At 43.4% G+C, this 15,775-nt stretch overlaps 1 protein-coding gene across 1 annotated transcript in view; it reads left to right on the forward strand.

The window, feature by feature from the left end:
* LOC132818221 (neurexin-3-beta-like) overlaps positions 1-15,775 on the forward strand; it is a 596,149-nt gene that overhangs the window by 544,805 nt on the left and 35,569 nt on the right. Inside the window, exon 6 of the mRNA XM_060829003.1 lies at positions 11,599-11,677. Coding sequence (XP_060684986.1) covers positions 11,599-11,677 — 79 coding nt within the window. The remainder of the gene's footprint in view (positions 1-11,598; positions 11,678-15,775) is intronic.

Here is a 15,775-nt window from a genome sequence, read left to right on the forward strand (position 1 = left end):
CCCTGCACCTATCATGGCAACCCACCCAGATGCAGATCTGAGGATTCATGCTGAGAATGAATAATTTTTTAAATATCTAACTTATCCTTTGCAGAGTTCAGATTGAAAATACAATTTCATTCATGAGAAAAATTTTTACTGGCTTTTGACTCCCTTCAACTGCATGATCCCTTCTAATAGCAAGCATTGTAACTTCTGATCCCGTTTTAAGGAATCCATAACCAGTTGAAGCTGTTCATTAATCCATGAAATGGCAGGAACTCTGCTATGATAATGGAAGGTTATGAAATTAGTCATGCAACCAGACTCCAATGTCAGTCACCCTCTCATCCATTATTTGTCCAGTCACAGAGAAGGGCACCATCGTTGTGAAAATCTAGGCAATCCTCATGGCCGAGTGTGGAATTAGTGAACATGGTTTCAATATAAGGCATTTTCAGGTTAGGACAGAGATGATGAGAAAATTATTCTTCAAATTGGTCATTAGTCTTTGGAATTTACCTCCCTAAAGAGCAGTAGAGGCTGAATTGAACATCTTCAGGGTTATTGAACATATTCAAGGATGAGTTAGAAAGATTCTCGATAGACAATAAAGTCCAGGGTTTAGATTAGATTACTTACAGTGTGGAAACAGGGCCTTAGGCCCAATAAGTCCACACTGACCCGCAACCCACCCAGCCCCATTCCCCTACATTTACCCCTTCACCTAACACTACAGGCAATTTAGCATGGCCAATTCGCCTACCCTGCACATCTTTGCACTCTGGGAGGAAACCAGAGCACCCGGAGGAAACCCACGCAGAGAATGTGCAAACTCCACACAGTCAGTCGCCTGAGGCAGGAATTGAACTCAGGTCTCTGGCACTGTGAGGCAGCAGTGCTAACCACTGTGCCACCGTGCCACCCACCGTGCTGGTTTTGTGGGACAGACAGGAGATAAGAGTAAAGGTCACAATCTGATCAGCCATGATTTTACTACATGCAATGCCAGCCGGTAAAAGTTAAATTCAATTAATGAGGCTGAAATTAAAAGATAACTTTTAGTGTTTTTCCCTGGGGCAAGGGAGTCCAAAACTAGAGGACATAGGTTTAACGTGAGAGGGGAAAGATATAAAAGGGATTTAAAGGACAAGTTTTCACACAGAGGGTGGTGCGTGTATAGAATGAGCTGCCAGAGGAAGTGGTGGAGGCTGGTACAGTTGCAACATTTAAAAGACATCTGGATGGGTATATAAATAGGAAGGGTTAAAGAGATATCGGCCAAATGCTGGCAAATGGGACTAGATTAATTTTCAGATATTTGGTCAGCATGGACGAAATGGACCAAAGGGTCTGTTTCCATGATATCCATCTCTTTGACTGCATGACTCTATGACCAGGGTGACCTGGAGAAGTGATGACATAGCGATAACATCACTGCACTGGTAGTCCGGTTAATTTGAGGTTAATGTTCTAGGTTTAAATCCCACTGTGGTATATGGTGAAATTTGAATCCAGTAGAAAGTTTGAATTAAAACTTTAGCAGATGACCATAGAAGTCCATGTGGTTCATGAGTGTCCTTTAGGCATGGGGATGTGCCATCCTTACCTGGTGTGGAGTACATGCGCGTCCAGACCCATAGCCCCCTGAAAAGGCCAAGCAAGCCACTTCGTACCAAAGGATGAGCTAGTCTTGCCAAACAAACAATAGGAAAAAGTCAATAAAAGTAAGTTTGTATGTAGGGGGAGGGCAAGGGAATTCATGCTGCGTGTATATCCAGGGTCAGGAGATTATAAGAAAACAATTGCCTACAAGGTTGATGCAGTGACACAGATTTAATTTCCAACTGGACAGCTGGTATAATGCAGGCTGTTACTGAAAGGTTCTCTTTGAACAAGCACAGGAAGCTAATCTTCTTGGATTGAGTGACATTTGTAATCCAAGCCGTTTGATAGCAGCAGCCAGGCTGAAGCTGCCTGTGAATACACTGTTCACTTTAACAATAAAACCCTGACTCCAATATAATGCAGTGACAGCTAGAAACAAACTTTATATTTCCCCAATCTTACTGCACAAGTTCTCTCTTTCCTTTATAAATCCACTCTTCCTTTATCTTTGTCATTGAACATTCAGTTTAATTCGAGATTAATGTATCCCAAACTGTTTTTTTCCCTCCAGAGCCGTGACTCGAGAGTTTGAACACTCTCCTGAGTGAGATGTGGCAACGGGAGGCAAAGGTTTCTTAGGGGTCGGGTCCTGGGATGGGAGAGGGGCCCTTTCCTTGGAGGTCATGACCCTAAATCTTTAGCTCAAAACCTGACTTGGGTTTCTGGTGCCCACTTTGGGAAGGGCTGCTGTAGAAGGGGACAATTAGTTGCTGTTCAGAGATTTGTTTTATATTTGTTGAAGGGAATGTAAGCTTTCATTGCCTATCCTTAGTTGCCCTTTGAGCTGTGATTGGCATGTTATAGGCCATTCAGAAAGCAGCTCAGGGTCAACCGCATTGTTAATATGGGAGCCATGCCCACCAAGTCTCTCACAGCACAGCTATAACAAACACTATTTCCTTTTCAGAGGTTATCGGATAAACTGGAGTGTTCTGCATTTGTTCCTTGCTACCTTGAAAAGATAAAAAGGAACAACTGCCGATGACTGGTCTCTCTGACAATCTCAGGAAAGCCTCAAGCACTTAGAGTCACAGAGATGTACAGCATGGAAATAAACCCTTTGGTCCAACTCCTCCATATCCTAACCTAATCTCGTCTCATTTGCCAGCACCCGGCCCAAATCCCCCCAAACTCTTCCTATTCATATATCCATCTTTTTAAATGTTGTAATTACACCAGCCTTCACCACTTCCTCTGGCAGCTCGTTCCATACAGGCCCCACCCTCTGTGTGAAAAAAGTTGCCCTTTAGGTCCTTTTTAAATCTTTCCCCTCTCATCTTAAATCCATGCCCTCTAGTTTTCATCAAGAGGGGTATAGATAAAGTGATGGCCAGTGTCTTTTCCACAATGGGGGGGATTTTAAGACCGAGGTACATACTTTTAAAATGAGGAGAAAGATTTAAAAGACATGAGGGGCCGTTTTGCACAGAAATGGTTCTTGTGGGGAATGAACTTCCAGAGGAAGTCATGGTTGGGGGTATAATTACATTTGGATAAGTACATTAATAAGAAATGTTTAGTACATAAGATATGGGCCAAGCACAGGAAAGTGGGACGAGCTTAGTTTGGGATTATGGTCAGCATGGACTGGTTGGACCAAATGGCCTGCTTCTGTGCTGTATGGTTCTCTGAGTGGACATCATCCTCAAGGTGTAGTGAGAAGTGAGAGAGGAAGCGACTAAATAGAGATGACCAAATGGGAATGCTCACGATGGCAAAAATCTCAAACTGGAAAACTTCGAAAGTCCATTATGAAGTCCTTGTGAAGAAACAGTGGAAGAAGCTTACCAAGTCGCAAGAATTGAGAAACAGAGCTGGTTGTGCTGCTAGACCAATGAAACCTTCTGAATTTCATCCCAAGCTCCTTCTTCTGGTGTGTGGATTGGTACATGGATATAATACCCACGGCTGCATTTTACTGACACCCAGGAGCAAGCACAGCAGCAGCTAAATCTGGGAATTAAATTGAAATAAAGAGTGATCAAAACTGAACAGACCCTGAAAAATTGAAAAGGAGAGAAATTCTATTAGTGGAGAGAAAGAAAACCATTAAATAAAGTAGTTGTTTTTCATTAATTATTGAAATTGGCTTTATTATTGAGCATGCACACTTTTTAAAAATGCGCAGTCAAATTTTATCATTGGTTAGTTGGTGTCACTTTTCAATGCAACACCTGCAAACTGATGTATTCAGGGCAACATCTACAGAAACTTCCCTGGTTTACCAGGATGTTGCCTGGATTGGAGTATATTAGCTATGAGAAGAGGTTGGTCAAACTTGGAATGTTTTCGCTGGAATATCAGAGGCTGAGGGGTGACCTGATAGAAGTGTATAAAATTATGAGAGGCATGGATAGGGTGGATAGTCAGAGTCTTTTTCCCGGTTGGAAATGGAAAATACTACAGGTCATAGGTTTAAGGTAAGCGGGAGAATGTTTAAGGAAATCATTAAATCATAGAATCCCTACAGTGCAAAAAGGGGCCAGTTGGCCCATCAGATCTGCACCAACCCTCTGAAGTGTCAGACCCCCACCTTATCTCCGTAACCCCCTATTTGCCATACCTAATCTGCCTGGCCTGCATAGCCCGGGACACAACTGGGCAATTCACCCAATCCACTGAACCTACACAACTTTGGACTGTGGAAGAGGCAGTATTTTACAGAGAGAGTAGTAGGTGCTTGGAATACACTGCTAGGGAAGCGGATAGAAGCAATGTTTAACGAGCATGAACAGGCAGGAAAGAGAGGACTGTGGACCATGTGCAGGCAAATAGGATTAATTTAGAATGTTATCATGGTTGGCATGGACATGGTGGGCCGAAGGGCCTGTTCCTGTGGAGTGTTCTCGGTTCTATGTTTGTCAGCCCTTAACTCTAGCTGACAGCAACAGAAACCTTCCTGGTTTGGTCTGTCCTTAACCTGGAAACACTGAGGCCTATTGGAGGCAGCCAGCTGACTGAATGCTGCCCAAGGATTGTGGATCCTCCCCATAAGAGTCTATCTCATGCAGTTCCCAACTGAGGCAACAGATGAATGAGTGAGGGATCAATCTGTCCTAACAACTTAATGCTTGTATTTTACATTGTGAGTCTAGTCATTGACCAGCCATGACTCCAGTGGGGAGCTTCGAGAATGTGGGGGCAAATTACTGCAGATGCTGGAATCTGTACTGAAAGCATCAAATGCTGGAGATCACAGCGAGTCAGGCAGCATCTGTGTGGAGAGAGAGGGAGCAAGCTAACTCTTCATTAGAGTCATTTATACTTAAAACGTTAGCTTGTGCTCTCTCCATGGATGCTACCTAACCCGCTGTGATATCCAGCACTTTTTGTTTTCCACTTTGTGATTTCAAACCTCGATTGAGTGTACAGCCTGGAGTGGCCGTTCTTCCAGGGTTGAGGAAGGTCTGCACTGTTGGGCACACACAGCTTTTGAATGTGACGTTAAACCCAGGAAGGATCCCAAGCTAGCTATTCAGAGGAACCCAGGCGGTCTACCCCTGCTCCTACTCCATGTTTTACTGTATCAGTGCAGGGGGCCCCTGACCAATACAGCTCCCTCGGGAAACATCTCCAAACGGAATACATTCTGGTCGTTGTTGCTTGTCAGACCCTGATGTGGCCAAATTGGCTTCCATTCTTCTGGCATTACAATGGGAAATGTGACATCCCTTCGACCTGGGTTGGATTCGAACCCAGGAGAACAGCTATGCATGGTTTTTATGCTAAACTGAGAATTATCAGCATCACAACTCTGAAAGAAAAATAAACTTTACACTTACGCAATGCCTTTTGTGACACCAAAGCTGTCCATAGCCAATCAGCTGCTTTTGAAGTGTAACTAAGTAAAGGTTCCACAGTCTTAACGGACCAGGGGGCTGCTCTTAGATTGGAGGAGGGGGAAGGGTTGGTTAGCTCAGTTGGCTGGACAGCTGGTTTGCGATGAAAGTCGTGCCCAACAGCACAGATTAAAGAACAAAGAACAATACAGCGCAGGAACAGGCCCTTTGGCCCTCCAAGCCTGTGCCAACACACTTTGCCCTTCCATACTAAAACTGTCTTCACTTATAGGATCAATATACCTCTATTTCCTTCCCATTCATGTATTCATCCAGATGTTTCCTGAACGCTGCTATTGTGTCTGCTTACACCACCCCCTCTGGCAGCACGTTCCAGGCACACACCATCCTTTGTGTGAAAATCTGCCTCATACATCTCTTTTCCCCCCTTGCACCTTGAACCTGTGTCCCCTAGTCACTGACCTGTCTATTCGGGGGAAAAAAGCCTCATACTTTCCACTCTATCCATGCCACTCACAATCTAAGAAATTTCTATCAGATTGCCCTCAACCTCCTGTGTTCCAGTGAAAACAAACCCAGTGTATCCAACCTTTGTTCATTGCTAAAATCCGCCATACCAGACAACATCCTGGTAAACCTTTTCTGTACCCTCTCTCCAAAGCATCTACATCCTTACTGTAGTGTAGAGACCAGAATAGGCCACAATATTCCAAAGTTCAATAAAGTTGCAACATAACTTGTCTATCCTTAGACGCAATGCCCCTTCCAATGAAGGTAAGCATGCACTAGGCTTTTTTTCCCCAATTCCCACATTGGCTGAGGTTACCATGAATGCTGCACCTTCCAAGCCTAGCCCCTCACCTGAGATGTGGTGACCCTTAGGCAAAGCCACAACCCCATCTCTGCTCTTGTGTTCAAGCCCACTAGAAATGGACACTAACTTTGCATTTGCTTTCCTAACTGCCAACTGAATCTAAAGAGAATCCTAAATGAGAACTCCCAAGTTCATTTGTGCTTCAGATTTCCAAAGCCTTTCCCGTCTAGAAAATAGTCGATGCCTCGATTCTTCCTACCAAAGTGCATAACCGCACACTTTTCCATATGCTACTTCTTTGCCCACTCTCTTGGCATGTCCAAGTCCTTCTGCAGCCTCCCCACTTCCTCAACACTACCCGTTCCTCCATCTATCTTTGTGCCATCTGCAAACTTAGCAACAATGACCTCAGTCCCTTCATTAATATATAACGTGAATTGTTGTGGTCGCAACATTGACCACTGCAGAAGTCCACTAGTCACTAGCTGCCATCCTGAAGAAGACCCCTTTATCCCCACCCTCTGCCTTATTCCAGTCAATGAATCCTTTATCCATGCTGGCACCGTACCCTAAGGCCACGGGCTCTTATTTTATTTGGCAGCCTACTATGTGGAACTTTGTCAAAGGCTTTCTGGAAATCCAAATGGTTTGCGGCTACTGGCTCACCTTTGTCTAACTCATTACCTCCTTAAAGAATTCTAACAGATTTGTCAGGTGTGATGACCCCCCCCAACTTGTCGAAGCTATGCTGACTTAGTCCTATTTTACTATACACTTCTGAGTACCCCACAATCTCATCCTTAATAGTGGACTTGAAAATCTCACCAACGACTGAGACCAGGCCAAGCCAGTGAAATAGGTCCCAGCCTACCCAGACTCAAAGCTGTAACTCAAACCTTCATTACTGTTTTCCCTGGAGCGTCGGAGGCTGAGGGGTGACCTTATAATTTCCTGTCCTCCGCCTCGATCACTTCCTAAACTGAGGTGTTACATTAGTTATTTTCCAGTCTTCTGAGCGCTTCCTGACTCCGATGATTCCTGAAAGATCACCACCAAAGCTTCCACAATCTCGTCAACTATCTCCTTTGGAACCCTGGGATGTCGTCTATCCAGTCTGGGTGATTTATCCACCTTCAGATCTTTCAGCTTCCCCAACACCTTCTCCTTAGTGATGTCCATTACACTCACCTCTACCCCTTGATTCTTTTGTAGGTCGGGTGTGCTACTTCTGTCTTCCACCATGAAGACTGGTGCGTGGTACCTATTCAGTGTCTCTGCCATTTCTGTGCTCTCCGTGACTGCTACTCCAGCCTCATTTCCCAGCAATGGTGGTCCTTGAGGTTTAAATAGACTCAGGGTGCAGTTCGGGAGGGAGTTCCAGAAATTTGACCCAGTGGCAATGGAGGGGGGGTGGCAGAGATTTTCATCCTGTGAACAAATTTAAAAACGGTCGATAATCCGGGGCCAGAGATTTCAGGTGACAGGACTGTCATGGAGTCATAGAGTCATACAGCAGGGATGCAGACCCTTCGGTCCAACCAGTCCATACCGACCATGATCCCAAACTAAACAAGTCCCACCTGCCTGCTCCTGGCACATATCCCTCCAAACCTTTTCTATTCATGCACCTATCCAAATGTCTTTTAAACATTGTCATTATACCCACATCCGCCATTTCCTCAGGAAGTTCATTCCATATGCGAACCACCTTCTGTGTAAAAACTTTGCCACTTGTGTCTTTTTTAAATCACTCTTTAAAAGTGTACCCCTTGTGTCTTGAAATTCCCCAATTCCAGGGGAAAAACAACTACCATTGGCCCTATCTATAATCCTCATTATTTTATATACTTCTGTTCGGTCACCCCTCAACCTCCTACAAGCCAGTGAAATAGGTCCCAGCCTACCCAGCCTCAAAGCTGTAACTCAAACCTTCATTACTGTTTTCCCTGGAGCGTCGGAGGCTGAGGGGTGAACTTTATAGAGGTTTACAAAATTTTGAGGGGCATAGATAGGGTGAATAGGCAAAGTCTTTTCCCTGAGGTCAGGGAGTCCAGAACTAGAGGGCATAGGTTTAGGATGAGAGGGGAAAGATATGAAAGAGACCTACGGGGCATCTTTTTCATGCAGAAGGTGGTACAGGAATGGAATGAGCTGCCAGAGGAAGTGGTGGAGGCTGGTACAATTGCGACATTTAAGATGGATTTGGATGGATATATGAATAGGAAGAGTTTGGTGGCATATGGGCTGGGTGCTGGCTAGATTGGGTTGGGATGTCTAGTTGGCATGGATGGGTTGGACAGAAGGGTCTGTTTCCATGCTGTACATCTCTATGATTCTCAGAGGCCGCACCAAAGTCCTGTACAACCTTAACATGTCCTATATCAAAAGTCCGAGCAATCAGTTGACCTTTGTTAAATTGAGGCCTCGTCTCTGAGGTGGAGGTGAACATAGAATCATAGAATCCCTACAGTGGAGAAACGCCTTTCAGCCCAGCAAGTCCACACCGATCCTCCAAAGAGTAACCCACCCAGACCCATTCCCCTGCTCCTCTACATTTACCCCAGACTAATGCAGCTAACCAACACAGCCCTGAACACGATGGGTAATTTAGCATGACCAACTCACCTAACCTGCACATCTTTGGACTGTGGCAGGAAACCGGAACACCCAGAGGAAACCCATACAGACACAGGGAGAATGCGCAAACTCCACACCAGGCAGTCGCCTGAGGCTGGGTTCAAACCCTTTCCCCGATGCTGTGAGGCAGCAATGCTAACCACTGAGCCACCGAACCACCCGATAATTCCACATTCTATATCAAAGAGCAGATACACTCACCCTATTAGCTAGCCGTCATTTATTTTTCAACTAACAGTGCACATATAACGGATCCAGTCATCATTGTGTTGTCATTTGTCTGGGTATGCTGCATGCCAGTTGGCTGTTCTATTCCCGACATTTTAACAATCGGAGTATTTCATTGGCTGTTAAATCTTTTGGAGCATTGTGAAGTTCATAAGTTCATAAGTTATCGGAGCAGAACTAGGTCATTCGGCCCATTCAGTCATGACTGAAATGCTTCTCACCCTCATTTTCCTGCCTTCTCCCCATAACCCTTCAACCCATTACCAATTAAAACTCTGTCTAACTCGTCCTTAAATTTACTCATTATCCCAACATCCACCGCACTTTGGGATAGCGAATTCCACAGATTCACAACCCTTTAGGAGAAGTAGTTTCTCCTCAACTCTGCTTTAATTTGCTATCCCTTATCCTAAGATTATGACCTCTCATCCTTGAATCCCCACAAGAGAAAGCATCCGCTCCACATCTATTTTATCCACACCTATCATCATCTTGAATACCTCAATTTGATCTCCCCTCATTCTTCTAGATTCCAGGGGGTTCAGACCTAAACTGTTCAATCTCTCTTCATACGACAAATCCCTCATCTCTGGGATCAATCTAGTGAACCTTGTGATACTGCTGCCCGTTTAAGAAGGTTAAGGTGTACTTGGTATTTTTAAAGAGGTGTCTTAAAGGCAGTGGTATCATATATGGGAATAGTTACTTTGAACAATGGCAGTAGAGTGGCCAGTTCTCTCAGTTCAGTTTTTTTTTCTGAGTTGGTTTAGTTTTAGCTGGGGACCGAGAGAGGCAGCTGCAGTGAAACAAGGTTCCATGTTTCAACAGGGGTCTTGCCTGAACTTTTTTCCTGAATCCTCTCCTGTCTGTAAGAACCTGTATTTGAATTTACCTTTTGCCAAGGGGTGTGTTCATGGGATGTTGCAGAGATTGGAACAGCTTCGTTAAGTCTCGGTTGGGTTATCAAATTAGTTGTTATTCTAAATTCTGTTTACTTTTGTATGCGTTTCAGATGTAATTTTTTAAGTAAATTCTGTTTTGTTTAAAGCAGAGTGATTTGACCAGCTGCATCACTGTACATCTGTCTTTACAAAAAATGAAAAGTTAGGGTCCGGGCTACGTTCTTAATATGTTTTGAGGGGGGTCTGGCCTGGGTCTATAACAACCTCCTCTGAACTGCATCCAATGCCCCTAAATCATTCCTCAAATAAGGTGACCTAAACTGTGCACAATACTCCAAGTGCGGTCTGTGAAAGATGATTAGAGTCATAGAGATGTACAGCACAGAAACACACTCTTTCATCCAACTCATCCATGCCGACCAGATATCTTAAACTAATCTGGTCCCATTTGCCAGCATTTGGCCCATATCCCTCGAAATCCTTCCTATTCATATACTCATCCAGATGCCTTTTAAATGTTGCAATTGTACCAGCCTCCACCACTTCCTCTGGCAACTTGTTCCATACACGCACCCACCCTCTGTGTGAAAAGGTTTCCCCATAGGTCCCTTTTAAATTTTTCCCCTCTCACCCTAAATCTATGCCCTCTAGTTTTGAACTCACCCACCCTAGGGAAATGACCTTGGCTATCTGCCTTATCCATGCCTCTCATGATTTTATAAACCTCTATTAGGTCATCCCTCAGCCTCCAACACTCCAGAGAAAACAGCCCCTGCCTAATCAGCCTTTCCCTGCACCTCAAATCCTCCAACTCTCGCAACACCCCTGTAAGTCTTTTCTGAACCCTTTCAAGTTTCACAAGTGTCCACATTATGGAGGAGGCGGTACTGAATGTCTGGATAAATCCCTAGAACCTGATCAGATATACCCTCAAAGTTGGTGGGAAGCTCGGGAAGTGATTGCTGGGTAAATGGGGAGATTAGATTAGATTACTTACAGTGTGGGAACAGGCCCTTCGGCCCAACAAGTCCACACCGACCCGCTGAAGTGCAACCCACCCATACCCCTACATTTACCCCTTACCTAACACTACGGGCAATTTAGCATGGCCAATTCACCTGACCCACACATCTTTGGACTGTGGGAGGAAACCGGAGCACCCGGAGGAAACCCACTCAGACACGGGGAGAACTCCACACAGTCTGTCGCCTGAGTCGGGAATTGAACCCGGGTCTCTGGCGCTGTGAGGCAGCAGTGCTAACCACTGTGCCACCGTGCCGCCCACAAATGGGCGAGAACGGGACCCCTCAAAAATCAGCACATCGACTCATATGTGGAACAGCAGGAGATGGGGTGGGGTGGGGCGGGGTCCTAAACAAATATTTTGCATTAGTGTTTACAGCGGAGAAGGTCGTGGAAGATACAGACTGTGGGGAAATAGAATGTGACATCTTGAAAATCGTCTGTATTGTGATTATATAAATAGAAATTTGCTCTTTTTCTGTTTCAAATTGTCGGAAGAGTATGTGATATTTTCTGTAACATTTCTTTCCCCCTTTTCTCATTGCAGGTCACCGATGACCTAATTGTCTCCTCAGCTGAGTGTGCAAGTGACGATGAGGACCTCGATGAGTGCGAGCCCAGCTCAGGTGGGTTAGGTCAGTCCTTTTTGCTTGCTCCTTCTTTCGCAAAGATAATTAACCGATAGAAGTTGAACAGTAATGACTGATAGAATTGGATAGCAGAATCCAAGCCCAAGGCATCAGGTCCCATGGACCAGTGTGGGGAAGGAAGTTGAGGAGGAACTTGAGATCTAAATGATGACCACTTCCACATGATGGAACCCAAAAAGTGGGAATTTAAAATGAAATAAGCCGTTTGACAAATTGAAATTACTGCCCAGATTCCTCTCGGGAGTCTCATCGTGATGAATGAAATGTTTATGCTGGGGATAATTAAAGATTTCACGTTAAGCCTGCTAATTATTCTCCTGTTCTTTGGTGATAACACACAGATCCATGGGACCTCGAGTGCAGTTAACATGGCATCGTTTTGGCACTAATTTTGCCACTGCCGGAGCTGAGCCCAGCTACAGATAGCCGAAATTAGTAATAGACCGGAGCCATGTTAATCTGACTGATGCCCCAAAATGCCTGCCGTCAGTCACATGATTGATTGCCCTCCTTGAGATGACCTCCTCCCCTTTCTCTGTTGCTTCCCCACTCAGTTACTTTTTCTGTTCACTGGCGGAAGCATTTTGACTGTCACTGCCAAACGAACTAGTGATATTGAGCTGATTTATTGCAAATATTAGGCTTGTCCTTTTTTTTTCGTTTCTCTCTATCTCTCTTAAGGCTTGCCATGGGTTAGGCCATTGTAATAGAGAACAGATATCAAAGAATTTCTGTGTATGATTTTTTTCTAAACCTAGCATAATTTTTTCAGTCTTACCTACATATTTAAATATGTACATATGTACACATATGTATGATTGTACATATATTGATATATAAACAATAGCGCAGCTATATAAAGAGATATTCAGCAAAAGATTTTGATAGCAAAAATATTTTACTGGGCTCACATTTGCTTTTTTTTTAAAAAAAGTAAACATATTTGGTACAGGATGATCAAACTCTTAAGACTTAAGATTCCCTAAGTTTTCCGCATTTTTTTTAATTTAATTTTTGGGGAATTTTTTTTGGAAAAATATTTTTTTTAAGAAAAAGACAGATGTCAGCAGTCCCTCACCATCAAATCATATGTTTACACAGAAATTCACTCCCTCATTTCTAACCCCAGCATCAGCAAACTTGAACAACTGCATGCAGTGTCGTTTTCACTGTTAATGCATGTGTGGTTTATAGTTCAGTTTATGTTGTCATTAAGCAGCAGTTATAGCTGGTATTATTTGCTCTCACACTTCATCATGCACTGCATGTAATTTTGGTGGTATGACGAGATTTATATATGTATATATATATGCACATGACACATATATATATCATATCTTCATATATATTTTGTAAAAAAAAACAAGAATTTTGAATTTTTGGAGGCAATTTCTTTTCCATTTTTAAGAATTACATTTTTTTCTTTCAATTGAATTTTTTTTTAATGCAAAAAAAGTACTTTTTTTATGTTTAGAGGCAACAAAATCCTTTCTTGCCATCGAACTAGGCAGGGTGGGTGGTGACTACTGCCCTGGGCTGCCAAAGAGAGTTTGTGTATGAAAGACTAAAAATTGAATTACGTAGAAGGTTGAAACGCAATCACTCTGCCCTTCCTCTCCTTGCTTTCCCATTCCTCTACTTCTTTCTCACTATCACTGCTCTGTCTAACCTTTACGTTTATCTCTATCCCCTCCAAATATCTTTATTGGTGCTGAGTAACAACTTACTTTCTGTTAAAGAGAATGCAGATGGCATAAAAAGAATTTTATTGTCAGGAAGCATTGTTACCTGCCAAACAATTGCGAATTCATGTTTGATCTCGTGAAAAAAAAAATTCATCGTTGGCACATTGCAGCAGTAGTTCCTTTGTCAAAACAGAAAACCCACCCTTTTCATGACTCCACAGTCAGTGCATGGACTGTGATGGGGGCCATTGCTGTGACTCATAGCGAGCTGTTGGGGGTCAGTCATATGCTCTGTTGTGTTTGCTCGGAAGCTGTTTATTTTGTTTTGGTGTCTGTGTGGTCATGGCCCAGGAGCTGCTGCCTATCCACCTGCTCCTGTGTTTATTTTTAAATTCCCGGTTGGGGAACCAGTGATATCCTTGGTTTGTGTCCGTGGTTTGTTATTGTTCTTGATGTCGTGACGTCATGTGATTCTGTTCTCTGTTTTTGTAGAGGTTTGTTAAAACTTTCCCATCTTCTTTCCCCAGACCCTGCGATCCTACCTTGTTCCCTTTCCCAACTCTTTCTTCCAGGGAAAAGCAAATTCCCAAAAGAGCATCAGGCAAAAGAAAGTGTATTGTTTTGGAAAGTGGCTGCTCTTGTTTTGTGATTACTTTTCCAACTCTTATCAGTTGGAAAGCACTTTAACTGTCAATGTTACCAGATGCTGAACCATGATAAATTGGCACATGTATGGTAATGGAAATTGAAAAGTGGTAGGAAGATGCCCATACGATACCCACACTACTAGATGTTGGAAATACTGGAAACATGTAGATGCATTTGCGTGAAATTATATTTTTGTTTCCGCGCTATAACTTCACACTGCAGTGCTCTTGAGTGGCAGACAGAATAATTTCACTCCCGTTTGTTAGTCTATCTGTAGATTTTTCTAAATCTAATGGATGTATTTCAACGAAAATTGACAAACAGACAAGGTACAGCTCAGACAAAAAATCAATTTGCCTTTAGCAAACATGCAGATCCAAATCCTGAAACTTTTTAAGGATTCCTTTAGAATTATTTGACATTTTCTTTGGAGTGTTTTGAATTATTTTAGTTAGACTATGGTTGTTTTCAAATTTTGTGCATCGCCTCAGCTGCTGACGTGGGATTTGTCAGAATGTGAGCAGAGTATTCGGAGCAAGTTGTTGGACGTAGATTGGCCTGAAGCCTCATCTGGAAGTTTTCATAAGAAGACATATTTCTCCCATGTTTTTAATTGCAAAGCGCTCAACCAGGCAGAGACATGCCTCAGGGAGGGGCTGTGTAACTATAATAATGTTAATGCATGTTAATGCTGTTTTAATACAGAGTGTGCTGGGGATGTAGGTCTTGCCAAGTACATTTATCACTTGTTAAGTGTTGCAGTGAGGAGTGGGAGATTGAGAGTGATATTTTTACCATTGATTTGATTTGAAACTCGTAAAACTGGGCTTTTTTTTTACTTCATTCACTCATGGTCGATGGGCATCACCTGCTAGACCAGTATTTATTGGCCATCTCTAACTGACCAGAGGCTGTTGCTATGGGTCTGGAGTCACATGTAGGCCAGACCAGGTAAGCATAGCAGATTTCCTTCCCTGAAGGACATTGGTGAACCAGGGGATTTCATGATAATTGCCAGTGGTCACCTCATCGTAATTAAACATTCAGTTTTTGTTTTTGTTTTATTGAATTATCATGGCTTGAATGATTGAATTCAAATTCCACTATCTGCCATGGTGGGATTTGAACCCACATCTCCAGAACATTACACAGTCTCTGGATTATGAACCTATTAACAATGCCACTCAATCATTGCCTCCCCTCTTGAGAGGAAGCAGGAAAACATGCTTATGCGCTGAGTTGCGGGGTCGTGTTGATTAGTTGTGGGACATACAGTATAGAAGGAGAGAAGTCTGGTGATAAAAATAGTAAAACATGCATTTCTGCTGTGCCCTTCACAACCTGAGGATGCTTTAAAATCAATGGAGCATCTTTGATGCCTGGTCATTGTTGTAATGTGGGAAATAGACATGGATGTTGGGACTGAAGTGAGTGTAAAGGGAACTTGACCTAACCTAGCCCATTTTCATTGGACTGGCCTGAGTGGCCTACACCTGACTGAAGGTTCCGTGTGATTTTTTTTTGTAACGGACTGGTCCTGACCCAAGAGCCCTCAGCATTGACCATTGAGACTCGGACCTTATCTTCCCCACAGGGAAAGATCAAGAATGAGTACCTCCTCAACATGATAGTGGAATTGATTCAAGATCTAGGGTTCACCATGACCTTGAATGGAAAATATGAATGGAAGACAGATAGTAATTATTGACTAACAAACCTTTTCTCTAGGGCAGCCCTGTTC

Source organism: Hemiscyllium ocellatum, chromosome 8, assembly GCF_020745735.1.
Source record: "Hemiscyllium ocellatum isolate sHemOce1 chromosome 8, sHemOce1.pat.X.cur, whole genome shotgun sequence".
In the NCBI taxonomy this organism is placed as follows: Eukaryota; Metazoa; Chordata; class Chondrichthyes; order Orectolobiformes; family Hemiscylliidae; genus Hemiscyllium; species Hemiscyllium ocellatum.